General features: G+C 44.1%; 1 protein-coding gene and 1 long non-coding RNA gene across 7 annotated transcripts in view; both read left to right on the top strand.

Annotated features, from left to right (window-relative positions):
• Window positions 1–24: 24 nt before the first annotated feature.
• Window positions 25–8,865, top strand: LOC125752528 (uncharacterized). 2 transcript variants are annotated; one of them, XR_007402274.1, is made up of 4 exons: window positions 66–312; window positions 510–804; window positions 3,192–3,345; window positions 8,521–8,865. It is a non-coding gene; the product is annotated as an uncharacterized LOC125752528 (long non-coding RNA). The 2 variants fall into 2 exon arrangements; XR_007402273.1 differs by lacking the exon at window positions 8,521–8,865 and having other exon boundaries at window positions 25–312; window positions 3,192–8,374.
• Window positions 8,866–9,149: 284 nt separating this feature from the next.
• Window positions 9,150–24,831, top strand: part of GLT8D2 (glycosyltransferase 8 domain containing 2) — a 37,210-nt gene continuing 21,528 nt past the window's right edge. For 2 of the 5 annotated variants that reach the window (XM_049094145.1, XM_025439214.3), the window contains exons 1-2: window positions 12,652–12,864; window positions 23,298–23,344. In XM_049094145.1, coding sequence (XP_048950102.1) covers window positions 23,326–23,344 — 19 coding nt within the window. In that variant the 5' untranslated portion in view covers window positions 12,652–12,864; window positions 23,298–23,325. Of the gene's footprint in view, window positions 9,339–12,649; window positions 12,865–23,297; window positions 23,345–24,831 lie in introns of those variants that run through there. The other 3 variants (XM_025439215.3, XM_025439217.3, XM_025439216.3) reach the window with 3 other exon arrangements.

The following is a 24,831-nucleotide window of genomic DNA, read 5'->3' as shown; positions in this document are numbered from 1 at the left end:
CGTGACCGCGGGCGCCCGGGGCACGGCTGGAGGCGGGCGCGGAGCGAGGGGCACCGGTAGGGTAGCGTCGCCCTCACCCGGGGCGCGGGGTGCGGTGCCCGGGCCGAGCGCCGTTGGCAGCGGGCCTTCGGGTGTACAGACACCTCCCAGCAACCGAGTCTCCCCTCCCCACCCTGGGCCCTCCCGGGTCGTCTGTGCTGGAGAAGGCGCAGCGGTTTCCCTCACGGCCACGTTAACTGAGCATCTAGGACGTGCGGGCCAGTCAGCGCCTGAACAGTCACAGCGCCGCGGGGAGAACCGCTTCTCGTGGAGGTTCGAAGTCCCGGGAGCGCGGGGAGGAGGCCGAGAGTCTGGGCCGGCGGGCGCCGAGGATGCCGGCGAACGGAGGGGACGGGCGGGGAGGGAGGACGGCCAGGGGGGCCCGGACCCTTGACGCCTTGTTGGGTGTCATGCCAGGAAGTCTAGCAACAGTCCGCCGCGAAGGGCGTTTTGTTGGTTTGTTTCGGCAGGTGGGAAACTGTGTAGGCTTCCGTTTGATTGCTGGCGGACGTCTGAGAGTCTTCCGTTTGCAAACGCTGCCCTCCCTCCTCGCCCTGGTAACCCCAACCCTCCAGTGACGTGGATACCGGTGTCTCCCGATCGTGCCTGGGGGAGTGCGGCACAGAGGCGTGGAGTAGTTCTCCCATGGACACAGCAGAAGCAGATTGGGACCAGGAATCAAACACAAGGCTCCGCGCTCCATGGCCCCCTTTCCTAACAACTGCACGACCACGGCCTCTGCTCACAGTCATATATGTAATCCTGGTAAGGCTGACAGCTGCCTGATTATCTGGTCCTATAAAGACACTCGAAGAGATACAATTCCAGAAGAAAAAAAAAATTTTTGAAAGCAATTTAAATCTATCTCACACTCTTAAGGAGGTACGGGAGAGGAAATACAAACAACATACAGCAAATTTCCTAAAATTCCTCGTCTCTCATCATTTGCAATTTCTCTGCTATGGCTGTAACATCCCCTGTACCCCAGCTCCCTCAGTCATGAGCCTGCCTCTCCACCTCCTCATCCCTCTAAACTTTCCTTTGAGAAGTGATTCTCTACCTTTTTAATTTTTATTTATATATATTTTTAGATTGATTTATTCATAAGAGACACAGAGAGGGGCAGAGACATAGGCAGAGGGAGAAGCAGGTTCCCTGCAGGGAACCAGATGCAGGACTAGATCCCAGGATCATGCCCTGAGCCAAAGGCAGATGCTCAACTACTGAGCCACCCAGGTGCCCAATTCTCACTGTTCTTTCAGCTCCTGCTTCTCAAGTTCATCCTGTCACTGATTACCCCAATTTTGCAATATGGTCAAAGAGAATTTTGGAAAAGAGGGGGAAGATGGCTGGAAACAAAGGAGTCTATGAATATTTATGTATTAATGTTTCTTTGTCGCATACATAAATGTTTCTGTTAGAAAGGATGGATCCAGGGACACCTGGGTGGCTCAGTGATTGAGCATCTGCCTTTGGCCCAGGGCGTGATTCTGGAATCCCGGGTCCCATGTCGGGCTCCCTGCAGGGAGCCTGCTTCTTTCTCTGCCTGTGTCTCTGCCTCTCTCTCTCTGTGTGTCTTTCATGAATGAATAAATGACATCTTAAAAAAAAGAAAAAAAGGGGCAGCCCCGGTGGCTCAGCGGTTTAGCGCCACCTTCAGTCCAGGGCATGATCCTGGAGACCCAGGATCAAGTCCCATATCAGGCTCCCCGCATGGAGCCTGCTTCTCCCTCTGCCTGTGTCTCTGCCTCTCTCTCTCTCTCTCTCTCTCTGTGTGTGTCTCTCATGAATAAATAAATAAAATCTTTAAAAAAAAAACGAAAGAAAGAATATCTGAAACAATACTGGGAAAGTACTGGGATAAAGCAAGGAACTTTTCATAGAACTTAAAATATTTATTTTTCACTTTTTTTTTTTTAAAGATTTATTTATTTATTTATTCAGAGAGAGCGAAAGAGAGGTGGAGACACAGGCAGAGAGAGAAGCAGGCTGTACGCAGGGAGCCTGACATGGGACTCGATCCGGGGTCTCCAGGATCACACCCCGGGCTGCAGGCGGCGCTAAGCCGCTGCGCCACCGGGGCTGCCCAAACTTAAAATATTTAATAAGAACTGTACTTTCTTTGGAAGTCTAGTGTTGAAATGTCCTAACTTTTATCAATGATGCTGTAAGCAGATAGTAGTTGTGTGTGTGTGTGTGTGTGTGTGTGTTTAATGCCCTTATAGCAAAAGACTAAGGGCAAAATTGAAAGGTGTAAACCCAATGTTGATATCCAAATTAAAAAAAAAAAAGTCAAAACTGGTCTGTGATATGTGAAAGGCTGAAAATCCCTGAACTGGGGAAAAGATTTAGACAAAATATTAAGAGAAAGGTGATTTCAAGTCATAACTGGTTGCTTAGATAAGGAGGTACATTACAATGGAGGAAGTGTGTATTCATTTCTTAGAACTGTTGTAACCAAATACCACAAACCATGTGGCTTGAAACAACAGAAATTTTTGTCTGCAGTTCTAGAGGCTAGAAACCCAAAATCAAGTGTCAGCATGATCCCTCTGAAAACTGTAGGGAAGAATGCTTCTTTGCTTCTTTCTGGCTTCTGGTGGTGGCCATTGAACCTAGGCATTCCTTGCTGCATCTCCAATCTCTGCCTTCCTCATCACGTGGTTGTTGTCCCTATGTGTCTGTGTCTCGTCTCTGCTTCTAATTCACAGTTACGTTCTAATGACCTCATCTTAACTTGATGACAATTGCAAAGACTTTACATTCAAATAAAGTCATGTTCACGTGTATTGGGCATTAGGATTTCAACCTATCTTTTGGGGGAACACAATTCAATCCATGACAAAGTGCTTCATCCAATGGAAATGCTATTTTAGGGGCACCTGGGGGGCTCCTTGGTTGAGTGTCTGCCTTTGGCTCAGGGTGCGATCCTGGAGTCCCAGGATTGAATCCCACATCTGACTCCCTGCAGGGAGCCTGCTTCTCCCTCTGCCTATGTCTCCCTCTCTCTGTCTCTCATGAATAAGTAAATAAATTTTTTTTAAAAAAAGACGGGGGGAGGGCGATGCTATTTTACCACAGCAGCTTTGGCTTAATTCTGCTTAGTGAGGAATTTAGAATAGGTCTCTGATTCTCAATCTTTGAAACTCTAGGAATGGAAGTTACCACCTAGGAGGAGAATGTAGAAAGAGAAGAGTGAGGCAGAAGAGCACCCTGAAGAACCCAACACTTAAGAGGTAAAAACAGAAGGAGGCACTAATGAAAGAAACAGAGAATGAGGAGCCAGAGAGGTTGAAAGGGAACCAGGTGAGATTAAGAAGCCACAGGTGAAAGGAATTTCACAGAAGTGGAAGTGGTTATCAAAGCAAAAGCCGGGCAGACCAGGTGGCTCAGCGGTTTAGCGCCGCCTTCAGCCCAGGGCGTGATCCTGGAGACCTGGGATCGAATCCCACGTCGGGCTCCCAGCATGGAGCCTGCTTCTCCCTCTGCCTGTGTCTCTGCCTCTCTCTGTGCCTCTCAGGAATAAATAAATAAATCTTTCCAACTCATGGTCTGAGATGGCTGCTCCAGCTCTTGCAATTGCATCTACATTCCAGCAACAGGAAAGAGTAAGGGAGAAGAATGTTCCCTTCTCCAGAACACATTCTGGAATTATATATATTATTTCTGTTTACATCCCATTAGCCAGAAGTTAGTCACAAGGCCACAGTTAGTTGAAGAAAGTCTGGGACAGGGCACCTGGGTGGCTCAGTGGTTGAGCATCTGCCTTCGGCTCAGGGCATGATCCTGGGGTCCCAGGATCGAGTCCCACATTGGGTTCCCCGCAGGGAGCCTGCTTCTCCATCTGCCTGTGTCTCTGCCTCTCTTTCTCTGTCTCTCAGGAATAAATAAATAAAATCTTTAAAAAAGAAAGAAAGTATGGGACATGTTTTTATTTAGAATGGCCATGTCCCCAGCTAATGTTCAAGTTTCTGCTACAGAAAAAGGAGAACAGACATTGGTGTTCATCTTCAGGAGGGTGGCTACAGGAGTCTGGGAAAGTAGTTATGTTTGTTTGTTTCAGCCTCAATAATAAGAAGGAGGGAAGGGAGAATAAGGTTGGAAATGAGAGTTACTTGAGCTAACCAACGAGGCCTACCTGGAGGAGAATTCACACTTGATGGAGCAAGATCCTGAAGGATCAAGAAAAGGTGGATTCAGAAGTACACATAGATTTACATATGCACAAGGGTTAATATATTATATTTCTGTGCTATATATTCTAGATTACATAAATATTTCTATTGTGTAAGTGTACGTGGAAAACAGAAAGCTCTAGTGGATGGTGCTGCTCTAGCCTTTCAAGATTCCCTTAGAGAAGGTCCCTTCATCCCACACTACTTTTTCTCCTTCACTCCTGCTCTCCCATATCAAACACCCATCATGTATCTGGACTTGCCACATAGCAGGAATTAAGATCATGGGATTTAGAATTCAGTGGATGTAGCCATTTACTAGCCGTGTGGTCTTGGTCAAATTATTTATCCTCTTTGAGTCTCAGATTCTTTGTCTATAAGATGGGGATAATAATAGCATCTATTAAAGTTGTTTTGCAGACCAAATGAGATAACATATGTAAAGTACAAGCAGTCCTTGGTTTGCATGGTAGTGTAGCTCTTTATTTATTTTTTTTTCATTTTTCATCCTTGCATTTAATTTTTTTTCATAGAATATAGTTTGTTTTTTTATTTATTTTTTTAATAAATTTATTTTTTATTGGTGTTCAATTTGCCAACATACAGAATAACACCCAGTGCTCATCCCGTCAAGTGCCCCTCTCAGTGCCTGTCACCCATTCACCCCCACCCCCCGCCCTCCTGCCCTTCCACCACCCCTAGTTCGTTTCCCAGAGTTAGGAGTCTTTATGTTCTGTCTCCCTTTCTGATATTTCCCACACATTTCTTCTCCCTTCCCTTATATTCCCTTTCACTATTATTTATATTCCCCAAATGAATGAGAACATACAATGTTTGTCCTTCTCCGATTGACTTACTTCACTCAGCATAATACCCTCCAGTTCCATCCACGTTGAAGCAAATGGTGGGTATTTGTCATTTCTAATGGCTGAGTAATATTGTATACATAAACCACATCTTCTTTATCCATTTATCTTTTGATGGACACCAAGGCTCCTTCCACAGTTTGGCTATTGTATTTTTTTTTTTTAAGATTTGTTTATTTATTTGAGAGAAAGAGAGTAGGGGGAGGGGCAGAGGGAGAGAACCTCTAAGCAGACTCCCCATTTAAGCTCAGATCTTGGAGCCTGGTGTGGGGCTCCATCCCATAGCCCATGAGATCACAACTTGAACCAAAACCAAGAGTCAAACACCCAACTGACTACGCCCCAGTAGTGTAGTTCTGTAAAATGACCATATAAGTTGCAAAGGGATCTTAAATCTCAATGGGAAAGATTGCAATTGTGCTGTGATTTTTTTTTTGAAGATTTTATTTATTTGTTAGAGAGAGAGCATGAGTGGGGGATGGGGAAGGGAGCAGATTTCCTTGCTCTGCAGGAAGCCAGATGTGGGGCTCAATCCCAGGGCTCTAAGATCACAGCCTGAGCTGAAGGCAGATGCTTAACCCACTGAGCCACCTAGGCACCCCTGTGCTGTGATCTTTAAACATTTTCATAAAAGTATTTACTACTCTTACTGTTGGTTTTAAATGCCTAGGGAAATGAGAAAATTAGTAGACCTAGTATTTATTTACTTTACTGTAATTTGAATCATTAAAAACATTGAGAGTTACATTTTTGGGTTTTTTGGATTTTTGTTTGTTTAAAACTTATCAAGAGTGGGGCACCTTGGGGGCTCAGTTGGTTGAGCGTCTGCCTTTAGCTCAGGTCATGATCCTGGGGTCCTGGGATCGAGTCCCACATCGGACTCCCTCCCTCGCTTGCTCTCTCTCTCAAATAAATAGCTACAATCTTTAAAAAAGAAATAAAACTTATCAAGAGTAGTTTGAGTCGTGCTTGCCTTACCATCATAAAACTTACTGTACAGAATGAGCATCTTTTCTGTGCCTTGGCAAATTGTCATACTCCTTTTCAGCTTTGGGATAGCTTTCCATATTTTATTCTTTGCACTTTCAATGTCGTGAAATATCTTTGAGAGCTCCTTTAAGATGAATTTTTTATCCATATCTCTTCCCTGGGAACATCTTTATCCTTTTCTACACAACCAGTTTCTGCATTCATGTTCATAAAGTTACCTTTACTCAATTCTTCTGGCTGCATGTCTAGAGTTGCCTGGTGACAGTGTCATCCCACAGCCAGCTATTTCTTCTCTACCTCCATTTACCTTTGATTTGAACTTCACTCTAGTCATTATCACTTTTTGTTTCTTTGCTACCCTATTATCTTTGTTGGCCAATTCTCTCTATTATTCATTTTTGTAAACATCGCAAGAGTTTATCACCAGGAATTAAGGAGGTGACATGACCACATGCTTTGTACGTAAACTGAATAGCAAATGTCCAGTGACCCACCACTGGCTAACTGATGGAAGCGACATGATTGGTTATGGATCAGGATTTGGGTCTGTTATTTGCATAGTAATTTCATGGACTAAAAGCTAGCAGCAAAGTTTGTTCTTGGGCAAGTACTCACTGTTAATGTACTATGGTAACAGACGCAAACTGTGAACTGTGCAGAGGGCCTGATGTCATTGACCTGAACCATGAAAACTGGTGTTTGTGCCATTGCCACACAAAGCCAGGGCTAGGCTGCACGAGGTGATGCCTGGCAGGTAGTTAGCACTTAGTAGGTAGTAGGCTATCTCACCTGTGTCATCTTTGTCATTCTCATTACATCACTATTGTTTCTGCTCTTCTGAGCCACTGAGGAGTTGGCTGGAGAGGAAGAGGCTGGTACTGGGAGGTGGCAGACGGCTGTGTTTTCAGCCAAGAGTGTAAATTGCCATGTCCAAGGGATACCTTCATTTCAACTAAGGATTCAGGCCAAGGTCTTATTGGCAGAGGTTTAGGAGGGAGTTTTAGGGAGTGGCGGCAGGGGGGCAGGACTCAACAGCAGAGAGGTGGGGCAGGCAGTGCTCCTGAGTTGAAAGAAGCAGATGGTGTCTGAGAGGCCTATTCACAGATCACAGGGCTCTGGCCATGGGTCTTGGCTAGAGAGGTGGCCAAGGCATGACAAAGGCAGCAGGCAAGAGCAAGCCAAGACTCTAAGCCAGAGAGAGCCTACATCAGTTCCCAGAACAGGGAACTCAGAATCAAGGAAGAAAAATACTTCATCAGAGTGAGAAAGAGGGCCAACAGGTAGAGAGGCAGGCATAGGCACAACTGCTGCAGCTTAGGGGGTAGCAGAAAAGAGTCCTGAGCGCCTCAGCATGGGACAAGAAGATGACCAGTCATTGAGTCCCATCAGGAAAAAGAGAGGAACTGAGGCTCCTCTAGTTATACGTCCTACCCCAGGTAGGTGATCTTGGACCCCAGCCCTGGAAGACGAGGCGATAATTGAGGCCATCAGCCAGACCCAGTGTAGTGATTCATTGCTGCTATACTAAGCTGCTTCCTTCCTTCTAGTCCATTTATCAGCCTTAATAGATTTTATCTAAGGCCTTATCTACAAAGCAGTACACTCAGCCAAGGCAGGCCTATTGGGTAAGAAGTAAGGATGAACATTTGACTCTCAACTAATAAAAAAATAAACTCAGATATACATCGTGTCAGCTGATGATACCACAAAAAGAAGATGCATATAAATCCCATAGAACTGCACTCAGACACATAACTGAAATCTGACCAGAGTGACATGCCCACGTGATGGTTTGTTTTCCTCACATGGTTAGGTGTTTCAGAATACTTAGTTCATTGCTGCTCTGGTGACTCCCAGTGCCAGCAGGGAATTAGGCTCCTCCTGTGTTCTTGCTCTGCCCTCCTTAACACATGCAGGGCTACCAGGGGACCCTACCTACATTGTGCAAGGGTATTTCCTATTTGCTTATACAGATCCACCCTCCAATCTTCTTCAACATGTTCAGTGCCCTGAGAGGCTGACTTAAAGATATTATGTCTATTGAGCTCCCCTGCTCTCTGACTTCCAGTATGGTTTAGCCAGTGGGAGGCACCACCAACAGGAGATTGGAAACTTAGGGTAACTAGTCCCCTGGTCCCTTTTGTGTTAGTCAACACAGGCTGCTCCTGTTGGGTAGCCTTGTCCATGTACCTACTTTCCCAGTCCTAGTAGCCACTCCCTTGCCTTATCCTTCCAGGTTACAACCTGCTAATTCCTGCAGTTGCTAATTCCACGCTACTGTGTTTCCTTAATACTGACCTTTTCAAATAGTGCCTTTTTTCAGAGTCTCCACCATTAACCTTCCGGAGTGAGCCATCTGTATCCTGCCAGGACCCTGACAGTTCAACACTAATCTGTGCATGGCTGGTGTGGCCATATGCAGAAGTACAGTGTGGACCTTTTATCTCCAGAGCTGCAAGATGGAGAGTGCACCTCCAGGCATCAAGGTTGGATTTCAGACAGGAAGAAATGGCAAGAAGCCCCTAATGGCTCTTTGCCAGGAACACAATAGCTTTTTAGGAAGTCACAGATGGCTGACTTCTTTCTGCTCATGTGCCACCCTAGATGCAGGATGTCTGAGGAGGTAAGTGTTTTTAACTGGGCAATTGCTGCTCCCACACGAAAGAGTGTTTCTATTTCAAAGGAGGAAGCAGAGAAGGTTATTAAGTAGGCTACTGGTGGCGTTCGCAACATCATATCACTCTTTTGGACTTTTCAAGAAAAAGTTACAAATAACTTACTGTTATAATTCCTTTTCCTAGGGATCCCTGGGTGGCGCAGCAGTTTGGCGCCTGCCTTTGGCCCAGGGCATGATCCCGGAGACCCGGGATCGAATCCCACATCGGGTTCCCAGTGCATGGAGCCTGCTTCTCCCTCTGCCTGTGTCTCTGCCTCTCTCTTTCTCTGTGACTATCATAAATAAATAAATAAATAAAAATTAAAAATAAAATAATTCCTTTTCCTAGTTTATATCTTGAAGAGGGTTGTCTTCATCCAACAGTAAAAATACAGTAGTCCCCTCCCCCCCCTTATTGGCAGTTTCGCTTCTGAGGATTCTGTTACCCTTGGTCAGCCATAGTCAGGAAGTGGAATATCTGCCTTCTGACGATGGATGGTCAGAAGACGATGTAGCTGAACACTGCGTCATAATGCCGGCGTCATTCGTGTCACTTTGTCCACTTCATGTCATCACGTAGGCATTTTGTCATCTCACATCATCACAAGAAGGGTGAGAACAGTACAATGAGATCTTTTGAGAGAGAGAGAAACTACATTCACATAGCTTTTCTTACAGTATATTGTTATAATTGTTCAACTTTATCATTATGGTTGTTAATTTCTGTGCCTAATGCATAGATCACCCCTTACTGTAGGTATATATGTATAGCAAAAACAATAGTATACATAGATTTTTGGAACTCTCCATGGTTTCATGCACCCCCTGGGCGTCTGGGAGCAGACTCCCGGAAGACAAGGAGGGATGACTGTGATGACTTCCATGTATTGAGCCCTTACTCAGTGCTCACTAGGAGGCTCCTGACACTACAGCTGAGGAAACCACAGGTGAGATTCTGAGTGATGTGTTCAGTATAACGTCTGAGCTAACAGTTGGGTCTGTCCATCCCCAGAGCCCATGCTGGCAGCCACTGCACTTACCGGAGTATCCCTTAAAACCTGTCTCTTTCTTTTCTCCTCTTTTCTTCCCCAGAAAAGGATACATGTGCCCACAATGCAGAAATCTAGGTCATAGGTAATAAGCCTCTTACATCCTCAGGACATGGTCCACTAGAAATAAAGGAGAGAGAATCCCCAGTTGGAGACAGTAGGGCATCAAAGAGAAAGTGTACAAAGAACAGTGAGCAGAGAGATTTAGGTCCAGATGGAAGCCAATATGAATAGCAAGCAGAGTCTATGAAAACAACAGAACCATTTCAGTTGTGAGCCCCCCTCTGGAGTACTTTGGTTGTCATCCTCTCTGAACCTACTTAGTTACTGGGTCTCACACTGGGTCAGGCATTCTGCTAGGTGGATGAGAGATGCAAAGGTGGTGGGAGGGGAGCCCCAGCCTTTGGAGGAAACTGGAGTAGACAGGGGTCAGCTTGAGGGCTTTCCCTCAATGATACTTTGGGACATATCTGACTGACCGTCCTGCCGCTCCTGATAGCACATGATTCTGGAAGGGTAGCAGCAAGCCCTGAGCCAAGAAGTGGTGATATTTTTGCTCACGTGAGGGCCATGAGTACTGGAGCAGGAGTGCTCAGGGTACAGTTGTCTGTGCTGCTGCTGGACCTTCTCACTTCCTGCATGCTATCCATGTGTCAGGTGCACCTGCTGCAACCAAAGACGAATACTTCACAACCATGTCTGTTAGCTCAAACGTTGAGTAAAGTTGTGCTTTAAGATACAGCACACCTCCTGGAAGTAAAGAGAAAAGAAGAATAGCATAATATCAAGCCTGCTCCAAAGAAAAACGGCATTCTTGCTGGATCGTATGAGGGCCTTAGGATAGGAGTGTGTGAGGGAACACCACCAGGGCAACAGACAACTCCATCTGCACCCTGACTGGATGCTGAAGGCTGGCCAAGTGAAGAATGCGAAAGCCCTGAATGCAGTTTAACCCTTAGAGTTGCAGCCAAAAATCCTCATATTGAATCATGTGCCTCAAGAGAGAAAAGGGTGAGAGACCTACTGACAGGAATTCCAGTCCTGGCTTTATCCACCATCTTACTTTGGAACTTAGGACTTTAACATGCCCAAGACCTCAATTTGCTGATCTGCAAATTGGTGAACAACATCTCTGTTCAGCCTACCTTATGGGAATGTTATGAGAAGAAAATGAAATAGAAAATGTGAAGATGCTTTGTCAGTGTTCAAAGTCCTGTACAAAGGGAAGGTATTCAGACATTCCCACTCTCCAAGTTCAAGTCTGAAAAAAACAATCAACCCAATAAACCCTTTAGAGCTGCACCGTCCAGTACAGTGGCCACTACTCATGCTGCTGCTCTGCATGTAATAGGTGACTAGTGCAACCAAGGAACTGACTTTTTATTTTATTTTTTTAAGATTTTATTTATTTGTGTGTGAGAGAGAGAGAGAGAGGCTCAAAGACACAGGCAGAAGGAGAAGCAGGCTCCATGCAGGGAGGCTGATGGGGGACTCAATCCTGGGACTCCAGGATCATGCCCTGGGCTGAAGGCAGTGCTAAACTGCTGAGCCACCCGGGCTGCCCAGGAACTGACTTTTAAATTGTACTTCATGTTAACGAATTTAGGTTGAAAAACTGATACTTGATTCAGTTATTGGAAAGCTTTTAAGTATGCTTGGAACAACCTGAGTATGTGAGCCTAATTGTTAATCTGTAAATTATATGAAATATAAATACATACCAGTTGTTTCTGATGAAATTTAGTGTTTGAATTGAGATGTGCCACAAATGTAAGACACACACCAGATTTCAGACTTAATACAAAAAAAGAATGTAAAATATCTTGTTATAATATTTTGTATTAATTCCATGTTGAAATAATATATTGTATATATTGGGTTAAGTAAAATATATCATTAAAATTAATTTTACCTCTTTAGACCTTTTTTTTTTAATTTAATGCTCAGCCCAGTGCCTGGTGCAGAGTTATTCTCTCTCTCTCTCTCTCTCTGTCTTCCTCTCCTTCTCTCCCTCTCTCCCCCTCGCTCTTTAAAAATTTATCTATTTATTTATTTCAGTAATCTCTGTACCCTATGTGGGGCTCAAACTCATAACCTGAATGCTCTTCTGACAGAGCCAGCTAGGTACTTATCTTTGTACTTATCTTAAAATGACTACTAGAAAATTTAAGATTACAGAGTGGCCTGCATTATATTTCTATTGGGAAACACCACTTTAGAAAGAGCCAGTGAGCAGAGGGATCCTCATTTCCTTATAGGAGTTAAGAGAGAGGTTACAGAAATAAATTCCATGATCCCAGGCAATGTGCTGGCACCATTTCCTGGGTTTCTGAGAATCAATAGCAGAAACAGAACAGCCCAGAGCTGGGTGGGGTTCATTCCCTGCCTGATTCCTTTTCATGTTCTGGCTCAAAACCACCTTAAAAATTCTATTGTTATCATTGCCTTGGTGAAATGAGACGACAGCTGTTATCTGGGCTTTAATTTGGGGACCACAGCATTTTAATGACTGGGAGATTTGAGGAGAAACTAGTGGCTATGATGAGATTCTTAAAATCAGTATGAACTTAATTTTTCCATTTCTGCTTTTCCAAAGTTTACTTAGACCCAATGTGTGGTGGAAATTCACCCTCCAAGCATTTGCTCTTCTCCAGCTTTGAATCCTTTCCTCCAGAGCTGCCTTGTTTTTGAGCTGATTTGCACCCAGACTGCCAGAGGAGGATGTGAGAGGAAGTCTGGCCGAGGCAGCCAGCCTGCGGGCACATCTGGAAGTGGTTTCAGGGGCCGCCTCACCCCAGCAGCCAGCGCAGGAGTGGAAGAAACCCGAGCCTCTCCAAAGTCAACGCAAGCAAAGGCGGAAAGGGGGGGGGAGGGCGGGTCGGGGGCAGGGGAGGCACACCCTCTTGGAAATGCGATCCTAGCGGTGGGGCTCCCCAACCCATGGGGCTCTCCAATGGGACCTTAGAAGCCGCGGAAGCAGCGTGCAGGGCAGCAGCCCAGGCCGCCGGGGAGGCTAGGAGGCCAGGATCACACTGCCACACGGCTCTTCCGGACGGAGGAGCTCACAGCCCTGCCTTCACCTGCACCAGGTAAACAGACATGGGTGAGCAGCGTGGCGGTCTTTGCATTGACCTGGGCCCCTGCCCTGGCCCTTTGGTTTGCTATAGGCTCGAGGAGCAGAGGCAGACTGTCCCACACCAGCTTCGCCTTCAGGAGCTCCCAGTCAATGTTTTGCAGTCTTGGCCCAGGCCGAGGCAACCATCTTTCTTTTTTTCTTTCTTTCTTTTTTTTTGCCATTGGAGCAAATCCAGGATACTCTGTGCAAATTTTTCACATGCTGGACTGGACTGCTTTTCCAGACCTGGGTTTAACTCCCCTGCCCAGTGTGATTTACTATGTTCATCATATTTTAGGCATGGAAGTCAGTGGTTAGCTAGGACCTGGATAATGCTAGTATTTAAATGCAGGTATGTTTCTGAGCCACAAAAGATTTACTTGAGCTGTGATTCATGTTTTCAGAATCTGTCAAAGGAAGCTGTTATGTGGGCCGTCATCCTAAAAAAAATAAAAATAAAAATAAATTGGTAGTTGTGGGAATCTAAATGAGGCTTATACAGTAGTTATAGTGTTTGGTTTGAAAATGCTTTTGTAACATTCAAAAACTATCTTATATTCACTTTATGAGCAAATGTAGTACTTTGGATAAGCCTGATAGATAACTTATGATAAGAGTTAAGAAGGAATAGTTAACACGAGTAGAAAGAGAAAGAGGAAGAAAACATGATATTATCGAAACATCTGGCTGTCCTATGGGGGGAAGAAATCAGTCCTCTAGCTGTTTGGCTCCCTGCGTGGTCGGTTATCCAACGTGACAGGGGTTGGCTTATTTTGTCTTTTCCTCCAAATGGCTTCGTGTCACATTTCTGTACAGAATCCTTCTTGTGTTGCCTGGTGGGCTTGCAGCCCCAGGCAAGTGAGGTGCAAGCAGAGCAATGCTGTGCCACAGCGGGAACGTGGGCTCTGGGCCCGTATCACAGAGTTGCATCTATGCGTTGCCACTTACAAACTTTATAAGCTTTGACTCTGACTACTTACTTGTCTGTGCCTCTGTTTCCTCATCTGTAAAAAGGTAATTAAGTGACATTGTAGGTGTAAAGGACATACACAGAATCTACAGAGTGGCGAGACCCCAGGGAAGGTTAGCTTCTCTGGTAGTGCTGATGATGACCATAGTGATGTTGGCAGTGGCCACACATTCTGCGTTGGGTGGTACCCAGCGTTTGACACACTGTTCCCTCTGATGGTGCCATCACCCAGATGTTCTTCATATCCTCATACACTATTTCTCCAGGGCTCTGCTTCCTTCCTTCTTCCCTTCAAACACTTTCTTTCTTTCTTTCTTTCTTTCTTTCTTTCTTTCTTTCTTTCTTTCTTTCTTTCTTTCTCTTTCTTTCTCTCTCTCTATCTTTCTCTCTCTCTCTTTCTTTTTTCTCACCCTGGATCTTTTTATTTCTTCTTCATTCTCTCTCCTTGCTGAGAGAAAGACATGCTTATGAAGCCATAGTTCACATAGTTTTCTTTTTTTTTTTTTTTTAAAGATTTTATTTATTTATTCATGATAGTCACAGAGAGAGAGAGAGAGGCAGAGACACAGGCAGAGGGAGAAGCAGGCTCCATGCACCGGGAGCCCGATGTGGGATTCGATCCCGGGTCTCCAGGATCGCGCCCTGGGCCAAAGGCAGGCGCCAAACCGCTGCGCCACCCAGGGATCCCTCACATAGTTTTCATTTCTAGCTCCCAGGAAGCATAATTCTAAATACTTCTTTTATTTTAACATTTCCCAAAGAATGTTCTGAAGAACATAGCTCCATGAGGAAAATACATTCTGTGAACCATATCAGCCTCTGAGAAATCTCAAGCATAATGGCATTTTAAATGTCCTGAGAAGTCCCGCAGAAGAGAAATCTGCTTAAGGTTGTTTACCAGAGAAGTTCCCAGTTGACCCTGGAACCGTTTTATCACAAAACATTGGTTAACATTCCTTAGAGCGCACTTCGCAGTATGCTATTCTGGCCACATTTGTTTCCTTTTGGTTTCTCTTATAGACATCCTATTTCACATCTCCCATAGCAAACACCCAAGGGGCCATGGTGTTCTTCCTTCCCTAGGTCAGGGCATGAGATGATCACCTGTGCCATATTGATATGTAGAAAGTCCGGCCTCGAGTGGAGAGCCAGGATCAGCAGTTTTTCTGCAAAGGGCTAGAAAGGTGGCTGTGTGAGCCATCAGGTCTGTTTTGCATCTACTCAGATCTGCTGTTGTAGTGTGACACTAGCCATAGACCAAACATCAAAGAATAAACCTGGCTACGTTCTAATAAAACTTTATGTAGAAGAAATGGGCAGGATTTGATGCAGGGGCCATAGCTTGTTGGCACCTGCTCTGAAACCATTTTGTGAAAGAATGCTTCATTCCAGCATGGGAGAAAGAACGAGTCCTCCACAAGCTGAAGACTCCCTCATCTGGCTTCACTGTTCTGTGTATTGTGATGGCTCTTGAGTAAACCTTTCATGCTAGAGCAAAATAAAAAGGCCAGAGATGTTTCATTAAAGACCGAATTCCTGAGTCCTGATTTTGTCCTTTTTTCTCCTTTCATCAGGTGAGTTCATGCTCCTGTCCTGTTCATGACTCTGTAGCTCACACGGTTAAGGTGAAGTGCTCTACAAAAGTGTTCTATGCAGGGGGCAGCCTGGGTGGCTCCGTGGTTTAGCACTGCCTTCAGTCCGGGGTGTGAACACAGGGACCTGGGATTGAGTCCCACGTCAGGCTCCCTGCATGGAGCCTGCTCCTCCCTCTGCCTGTGTCTCTGCCTCTCTCTCTCTGTCTCTCATGAATAAATAAATAAAATTTTTAAAAAAGAAAATGTTCTATGCAGGTGCAAGTCTTACAGAATACAGTTGAATCACAGAGCTTATGTCGGTTGCTTGACCCATAACATAAGGGATTGCAATCAGCAATGGAAAGGGGTTGGCTACAGTATATATTATGGTGGCTAAGAATGTGAACTCAGAGCCAGACTGCCTGGGTGGGAATCTGCCCCTCATGAATTGTATCACCCTTCTGAACTTTTAGCTTCCTCCCTGGTAAATCAGGGATAGTAACTTCATGGGTTGTTGTGAGGAAAGGTCATAAAACAATGCCTCGCACACAGAAATCTCTATGTAAGAGTTACCTGTTGTTAAATCTGCAGCAGAGTCCCTTGTTACTCATTGGGTTTTGTAAATTGCCCAGGCTTACATGGCTAAGAAATGGGGCAGAATCAGGATTGAAACTCAGCTCTTTCTAATGACAAAGTCCATGGCATTTCCACTCAGGTACATGCTCTGCTAGATGTAATTCATTCAATAATATCTTTAAGGAGCCCCCTTTGGGGCACCTGGGTGGCTTAGTGATTTGGTGTCTGCTGTCGGTTCAGATTATAATCCTGGGGTCCTGAGGTCGAGTCCTGTGTGGCCTGGGATTGAGCCCACGTCAGGCTTCCTGCTTAGCAGGGAGTCAGCTTCTACTTCTCCCTCTGCCTCTCCCCTCAGCTGCCTCTCCCCACAGCTTGTGCTAACTCCCTCTCTCTCTCAAATTAATAAATTAAATTTTTAAAAAAGAAGCCCCCTCTTCTTTTTTTTTTTAGAAGCCCCCTCTTTTATCTTTCATTCAGATTTCCAAGTTCTTTCCTAGTCCTCCTTACCTAAACCCATAGCAGACAGGATTAATCAGAGCTCTCCCTTTTTTTTTTAACTTTTCTGGGGTGTTTTGTTTTGTTTTGTTTTGTTTTTAACCAACTCTGGTGATGGCTTTAGATTCCTTCTCAAATTAGCCATATTGAAAGTCCATACCAACTGATTAGAGTTGGCATGTATAGAATAAAATTTAGGGGCTCTGATTTTTAGAATATTACTCTGGAGTCTTCACATTTGCCTTTGCTTCCAAGGCAGAGCTAAGTTGCTTAGCCACTGCCAGGTCTTAAAACATTCTTTCCAGATTTGGCCACAGGCCTGAACTCTTTGGCATCTGGTGAAACAGCACCCTGTTTAAGGTCTTCAGGGGCCCATTTTTTAAACTTAACGGACACTTCTCAGGTCCAGACCAATTCTCCACACTCTCCTTTTCTTCATGGGCCGCAGGACCTCAGCCCTCCCTCCTCTGCTCTTTGAAGGTGCCACCAACCTAGAGCCTTGCCTAGGCAACTCCTCTCTCCAACACTGGCTACGAGGCTCTATCTTCCTGTCTTGAGGACAACCCCACGGGCTCTTTAATGGCAAAGGCTTGGCTACATACTGCTGCAGAGAAACCACAGTGCAGAAGTCACTGAGCTTACAAAGGTGCAGGGGACACGGTACCTGGGGCTTCTTATTTTGATGGTTAGAAAAAGGCTCATAAAAAGACCAGAGCCCTCGACTTTTGTTCCTGGAATGGACAGCCTCCCCTCCTACCCTTTTTCCTGAGTAATGATATGCTGCCCCCTTTCTTCCTGGAACTCAAGAACAGAACTAGAGCCTCTCCTTTTCTTCCTCTCTCACTCATTCAATCCACACCCATTTGTTGAGGCACACAGAGGTGGGCAAGCCACAGTGGACGCGACAGGCACACCCCTAATATTAGAACAGTGTTCTGAGGGCAGGGATAGGGATGGGGATGGGGGTCAGGGGGGCACCCAGCAGGGTAATCAGGTAAGACCTCCTGGAGGAGGTAATGCCTGAATTGAGTCTTGCATTGAGTCCATGGTTTACTGGGGAGAAAGGGGCAGGGCGGAGGAAGGTTGATCGAGACAGAAGGGAATGCACCAACCAAAGTTCAGAGGCAAGAAGCTGTTTCCTCACGTGCAGGAACCATGTTAACCCACAAGGTGCTCTCCCAGGCTCTGCCCAGACGTTCCAGCTTCTCTTGGGCCCAGATCCCTGCCTTTTATTCTCTGGGGTCTTAGGACATCCCCCAGCCGTTCCTGCAGCACATGGCCCTGACTTCCTCCATCAGCTTTCTCTGCAACTCTGGTCCTTCTGCCAAGCCCACACAATCAACTCATATCTCTGGGCTGCGAACTCTTCACGAGCACCTCATCTGTTAGAATGCTTCTGACTGCAAGTACCAGAAACGCTAATTCACAGCAGTTTACATGGAAAATGCCACCATCAGTCATGAGATGAGACTATAACAAGGGAGAGGATGCTAATCAGGTGTGCCAAATCTTTATCCTTTCATTTTTGAAAAGGATTTTATTTATTCCTGAGAGACACAGAGAGAGGCAGAGACCGAGGCAGAGGGAGAAGCAGGCTCCCTGCAGGGAGCTCGATGTGGGACTCCATCCCAGGACCCCCGGATCACTCCCTGAGCCGAAGGCAGACACTCAACAACTGAGCCCCCAGATTCCCAAGTTAGCTGAGAGAGTAAAAATTTCATATTTTTAAAAAATTTAATAAAACAGGCTTTCTCTAGGAAGTACACGCTTTTCAAGGGCTCCACTCCGGCCTTATATTCTGAAAGCTGCTCAGAAAGTTCTCTCTGAGAATCAGCCTCAGGAATTTCTCTTCTTGACTCCCCGCTGCTGAGCCTCCCAATTAGGTGTGCCATGATCTGTTTCCTGAAGTCTCTTGTTCTGTCGTAAAGGGATTTTCGAGTTAGCAACATGCTGGACAGGGAAAAGATGAGCCACCTTCTCAGATTAGTCAGCACTCTCTGATTCTGGCAAGATCTCAGCAGTCACAGTAACTGAACAGTGAGGGGCAAGCAGACCAAACTTGACTGATGCTCCATCAGCACACAGAGCCATCTGTTAGTTGGAACCTGACTCTCCTGCTTCCTGGGGTAGCCGGATTGGCCCTTGAAGACCTCTAGCACCCTGTGATTAAAGAGCATGGGCTTTGAAGTCAGGGAGCCCTCATTTCGAATCCCTGCTGTGCCATTTAGTTAGCTGTGACTTTGAGCAACTTATTGAACCTCTCTGAGCCACATTTTTCTCATGTGAAGCCTGGAGATGATAATATATCCACCTGAAAAGTGTTGTAAGAATTAAAGGAAATGATGGACCTGGTCAGCATAGAGCTGGGTGCAAATTAAGTGTGCAATAAATGATGGCTGTCATTATTACCTGGCCCTGCAAACCTCTCTGCATATGTGTACACAATTCTGGCCCTAAGGAATGCATTTGTAAGGACTCTTGTTTGCAAGAAACTGAATGTCATTTCAAAGCAATTTAAGGAAAAAAGGGGGATTGATTGGTTTGACTAATGGGAATGCCCAGGAAAGAGCTGGCATCAAGGATTCAGTCTCAGACCCTTTTGCCCTTCCCCTCACTCTCTCCCATGGTGCTAGATGGACCTTCCTTCGCGGAGTGGGGATGGGGGAGCATGTGGCCAGAGACTATTCTAAGCTTACATCACCATCTCAGAGAGTTAGCTGAATGCATATGATCTAGAATCATAAGAGGATGAAAAGTACCTGAAATCAATATCCGAAGAGTCCTAAGTAACATCTGCTTTGACTTGATTGCCTCCCGGATGCAAGAGAAGAAGGGGAGCAGGCAAGTGCATGTGTACGGCCTGGGAAAAATAAAAGGGATGTCGTAGCTGGTTCTTTACAATGAATTAAAGACTTGAACCAAATTCCCCTTGAAGAGTTTCCCAAGATCACTGGCGACAAGCTCTCATAACACTCGGGCATGAGGGAGCTCTGGGGTGCTTTGACACTCGCTTTTCCTGCTTCCTTCGCAAGCGCTGTCTGGCATGCTGCTGGTTTCCTCAGGTTATTATTCCTGTTTGCTGACTGCTGCCTCCAGTCAAATGTGAAGTTTAGAAGTTCCTTTGAAGGACCACAGTGAAGAGGGATCAACTTAATTTTAAAACAAACTTTGGGTTTTCAAGACAAATTGTTACTTATAGCAAATTAACTTTTTTTTTTTTTTTTTAATTTTAAGATAAAGAAGTCAGTTTCCAGCTCCTGGGCTGATTGACAAAATGTCACAAAAACAGGAATGAACATGTAAATGTGACAAAATTCAATTTTAGTTTTTCAGACTACACTGAATTTTTAAAATAATCTAAATTATTTTTATAATCTAAATTCTAATCTATTTTTGTAAGCAAAAATTCTAACCACTAAACTTCATCTTTTCATCAAGGGTGCATTTTTAGTCTCTGCTTCTCTTAATGCCACTGCTTATTCTCATGAGTATACAAGGTATTGTAATAAGCATAAAAATTGATTGTAAACTGTGACAACCAGGAAGCAGAGTTATTACAGGTCTTTGAGAAAGAGGTTGTTGGCTTTCTTGGGTTTCAGAGCACAGGTAAAGTACTCCAGAATATTGTGCCAAGATAAGATTTGAATTTGGGGAAATGCTTAGATGAAATTTTGTCATGATGTGTTAGCCATTGTCTTGCCTCTTTAAGCCTGGTGCTACTTGGAGAACATCATGGAATCTTTATTTGATGATACAGCTCACCTTTTAGCCACTGATGGCTGTCCAGAGCTATAATCCTTATAGAAAGCATGAGAGAAAATCCAAAACTTCTATTGAGCTCTCTCTGCTTTCTTTGGAACACACAGTCCTCTAGACTCCAATTCCTTGACAGATTTCAAGTGTTCCTTTGGACACTCTGAAATTGGAATGAAATTTTATTTATTTATAAAATATTATTTATTTATTTACTTATTTATTTATTTGAGAAAGAGCACACATGAGAGACAGAGAATCCACCAGTGGTGGGGAGGGCCAGAGGATGAGGGAGAAGCAGGCTCCCCAATGAGCTGGGAGCCAGATGCAGGGGCTCAATCCTGGGACCCTGGGATCATGACCTGAGCCAAAGGCAGCTGCTTAACTAACTGAGCCATCTAGGCACCCCTGGAATGAAATTTTAAAGAAAAAAATCAGTTCCGCAGAAAGGACCATCTTCTCAACAAATAGTCCCGGAACAACTGGTTGTCCACATGCTAAAAAATGAACTTTGACATATAACACATGCCATGTACAAAAATTAACTCAAAATGTCAATGTAAAATATAAAACTGCAAAAGTCTCAGAAGAAAACAGAGGGGACACTCATCCTGACCTTGGATTAGGTCAACAGCATGATCCACAAAAGGAAAAAAATGAATGAATTTGACATCAAAATTAAAATTTTTTCTTTGCAAAATTCATTGTTAAGAAAATTAAAAGATAAGCCACAACCTGGGGGAAAGTATTTGCAAATCACATATCCAATAAAGGACTTATCCTCAGAATATGTAAAGAACTCTCAAAATTCAAAAATAAAAGCAATGATCCAATAAAAACTAGACAAAAGATTTAAGCAGAACCTTCACCTTTATATTAGCCAGGGTTTCTCCGAGAAACAGAATCAACGGAAAGCATATTCATGTAGAAGAGATTTTTTATAAGAAATTGGCTCATGTGACTTATGGACTCAAGATCTGCAGGGTAGGACTGCAAACTAGAGACTCAAAAGACAATGGTGTAGCTCCAGTCTGAGAGCCAGGAGGAGTAGTGGTGGGCTCCAGTCTGTAGTCTGGCAAGCTTAAGACCCAGGAAGAACATGTGTTTCATTTGAGTCCAAAGGTAGGAAAAAGTCAATATCCCAGTTCAAAGGCAGGCCAGAGAAATTCTCTCTGACTCAGGGAAAGTTCAGCATTTTTGTTCTATTCAGAACTTCAACTAGTTGGATGTGGCCTACTGACATCAGAGAGGGCAATCTTCTTTACTTAGTCTACCACTTTAATATAATATCATCCAAAAGCATTCTCACAGAAACACCCAGAATAATATTTTACCACATTCTGGGTACTCTATGGCCAAGTTCAAGTTGACACATAAAATTAACCATCACAACCATATACAGATGGCAAATAAACACCAAAAAAAAGACCTTTGTCTTAGTTGCATCTGTCCCCCGTTCTCCATGTCCCACAAAGGGAACATGGGCCTCCTTTCCTTGATTTCCCCCAAACACATGGATACATGTCTTCAGATCCGGTGGGGAAGCAGGGTGGAGATAGGGTGGGGATTAGAGGGTGCAGGGCATGACGGAAGACTGGGGACTGGATCTTGGGCATCGCAGTTCTCAGAAGGTCCCTGGGGGCTGTTGGCCACAAGGAAAGAAGTTCTAATGAGCAAGTGGCAGCCCCTACGATGGGTCTTTCTCCTCACATTGTGAGTGCTGCCAACCCCAGGATTCCAGCTCATCATTTACTGGGACCCATTTAACTGTTCTGCTCTCATCCCTGCCCACCCCATCCATGCATGGGAAACTGGCTTCAGAAGAACAAAGAACTTTCTCTCTGAGGGGACCTCTGCTAGCAACGAAAGGAGTCATTATGTTTCTTCATTCTTGTATAGTTTACAGGAATCTGAAGGTAATGCAAGGGCCTTGTATTTTAGAGCTTGTTGTGGATGACTTTGAGTGTCTACTCTCCTTTACTATCAGAATTGCTATGGGAATGTTTGAAAACCTTGCTGTGGGGACTTTAATGAAGATAAAAACTGATGGAGGGAGTTGCATGCATGTGAAATAAAATCTATACTCCTTTACAGACAACACAGTTTGTCTCCACTATCATCTGGCCAGTGTCTTCTTTAGTCCAGTCTATTCCAACCACATTGAACTTCTCACAGTACTTAGAATACTCAGAGCTCTTTTTAGCCTCAGGGCCTTTGCACCTGCTGTTTCCTTTGCACTTTCTATTTCCTTCTGCATTCTCCCCACTGGCTCCTGCTCTTCCTTCTAATCAAATGCCACTCATCAGTGAGGTTTTTCCTGATTTCTCCTCCTGAAACACTCCCCAACTCTGTTGATCTTTATCCTAGGACCTCTGTTGTTTCCTTCACATCTACCATAATCTAATTATTTTGTTACATTTTAATATATATTTTCCCACAGGAGTGAAAGCCCCTAGTATGATAGGGCCTGGGACTGATTTGTTCACTGATGCATCCTTATACACAGTGCTGGGCTTTTAGTAGGATCTCAGTTAATACTCATGGAATGAATGATTGACTGTAGTGTAAGGTATAGTTCTGTTTCCACAAGGAGTCCCTGAAGATGTAAAAATTTCCTTGTCAAAGGAATGCAGTTATAATAGCAGAAAATATGCATGGTGTTGATATTTTCGATCAAGGAGATCTTCTTATGTGACATTTCTTTAGTTGGCACCATCTGACTAGCCAACCAAGAAATCTGACAGGGCTCTTTTGGGAGAAGGTAAAAACAAAAACAAAACAAAACAAAACAAAAACCACTGAAGACAAAAGATTACCTGTTGGGGGATGTTTGTGGTTTTTGTACAGCGAGAAAAAATAATTGGAAGAGAGAGCTATACATCCAAGAAATATTTGTTTCCAAGGTTCTAGATTCAAGACAGTAAAGAATGAGTCCACAGTTTGCCACATACCAGACCATCAAAGGCATGGTCCTTAATAATTGTATGATAACTTTTGGGTTGATTCTGTTTTAAACAAATTTTTTTCTTTAATCCGCAGGTCACAGTTTTTGTCAGCGTGAACACACATGGCTTTGTTACGAAAAAGTAAGATTATAGCTTTTAATAATCATGATTACTAAAAATAGATATTTTAAAGGACTGTGATGCTAGGTCTTGGCTTCTTTTTGAAAGCCTCTTTGATTTTTTTAAAGATTTTATTGATTTATTTATTCATGAGAGACACAGAGGGAGAGGCAAAGAAACATGCAGAGAGAGAAGCAGGCTCCCTGCAGGGAGCCGGATGTGGGACTCATCAGGAACTCCAGGATCACACCCTGGGCAGAAGGCAGATGCTCAACCCCTGACCACCCAGGTGTTCCAAGCCTCTTTGATTTTTATGGGTAGTTTTCCCACAGGCAATTCTTGGCATCATCATTTCAGGATGATGCCTGTGGAAAGATGTTTAGTATTTTGTCCAGAGGTGGATTTATCCTGAGAGGGGTCATACATTTCTATAAAACTTGCAAATATAAATTATTTTCCCACTTTAAATAAATATTCATGTTCCTATCTAATTTAGCAGTTGTAATTTTGCGTTCCTGTTCTTAAAGAGTGACCTTAAATTATATAATCTTCAAATCCCATCAAAACCTGGATTTGCCCTTGATTTTAGATCTAGCAGTTTGTGAATCTGGGAGGGAAACATGGTAAACTAATTGTGTTACTGTTAGCCTCAGGGCAGAGTTGTCTGATGTAGAAAATGGAAAGACAAGATATTCAGCTAGATATGAATTTCAGACTAACTAGGAATAATATTTATTGTAAGTATATCCCAGATATTGCATAAGACATACTAAAAAAAAAAAAAAGAGAGAGAGAGAGAGGTGGTAATAGATGTTGAGTTGCTTCCCCAAACTGGCTGTGTCAAGTAAATGTCAATCAGACGTATTGATAAATTATAGGACCTTGTTCTTTATCTTCTATTTTTCTATTTAAACTGAGTCTAATATCCAGTTGTCTCTGGCTGAATCTGAGAATCCAGAAAAGCCGAGAAGAGCTGGATGTCAGCACAGTAGGATCATTGAGTCTCAGGATTTGGCTCTGGAAGACATCCACGGAGACTGACTCCTTTTTACAGATGTGAAGATAAAGGCCTGGGGACCAGAAAATAGATCAATATGAGGCCAATAAATGTAAATATCTTGCACAAAGATAGGAAATGATAATATGTAACAATTGTAATGTGTTTATTTGGCCTACATTCCCTTTGTTAACTCTCAAAACCTCCATGTGAGACAATGATTAATAATACAGTTACAGTCTTCACTGAGCAGATGAGCAAACTGAGGCCCAGAGAGGTTAAGTAACCTGTCCAAAGCCATACAGGTGAGAAGTGTTAGAAACAAGATTTGAATCTCACTTGAAATCCTAGCCCTTTCCTTTCCTACCAACATTTTCCAGACTTCAGGTATTTGTGTTTCATGTAGAACAATGGGGATCTACCTTTTAGAAGGAGGACTAGCATCTCAATTTTTCATCATCTGTTTTTCTTCTGTCCTATGCATGACTTAACTATTTTAAGTTGATTCATT

This window comes from Canis lupus, chromosome 15, assembly GCF_003254725.2.
Source record: "Canis lupus dingo isolate Sandy chromosome 15, ASM325472v2, whole genome shotgun sequence".
In the NCBI taxonomy this organism is placed as follows: domain Eukaryota; kingdom Metazoa; phylum Chordata; class Mammalia; order Carnivora; family Canidae; genus Canis; species Canis lupus.
This window is presented reverse-complemented; position numbering and strand designations above follow the sequence as displayed.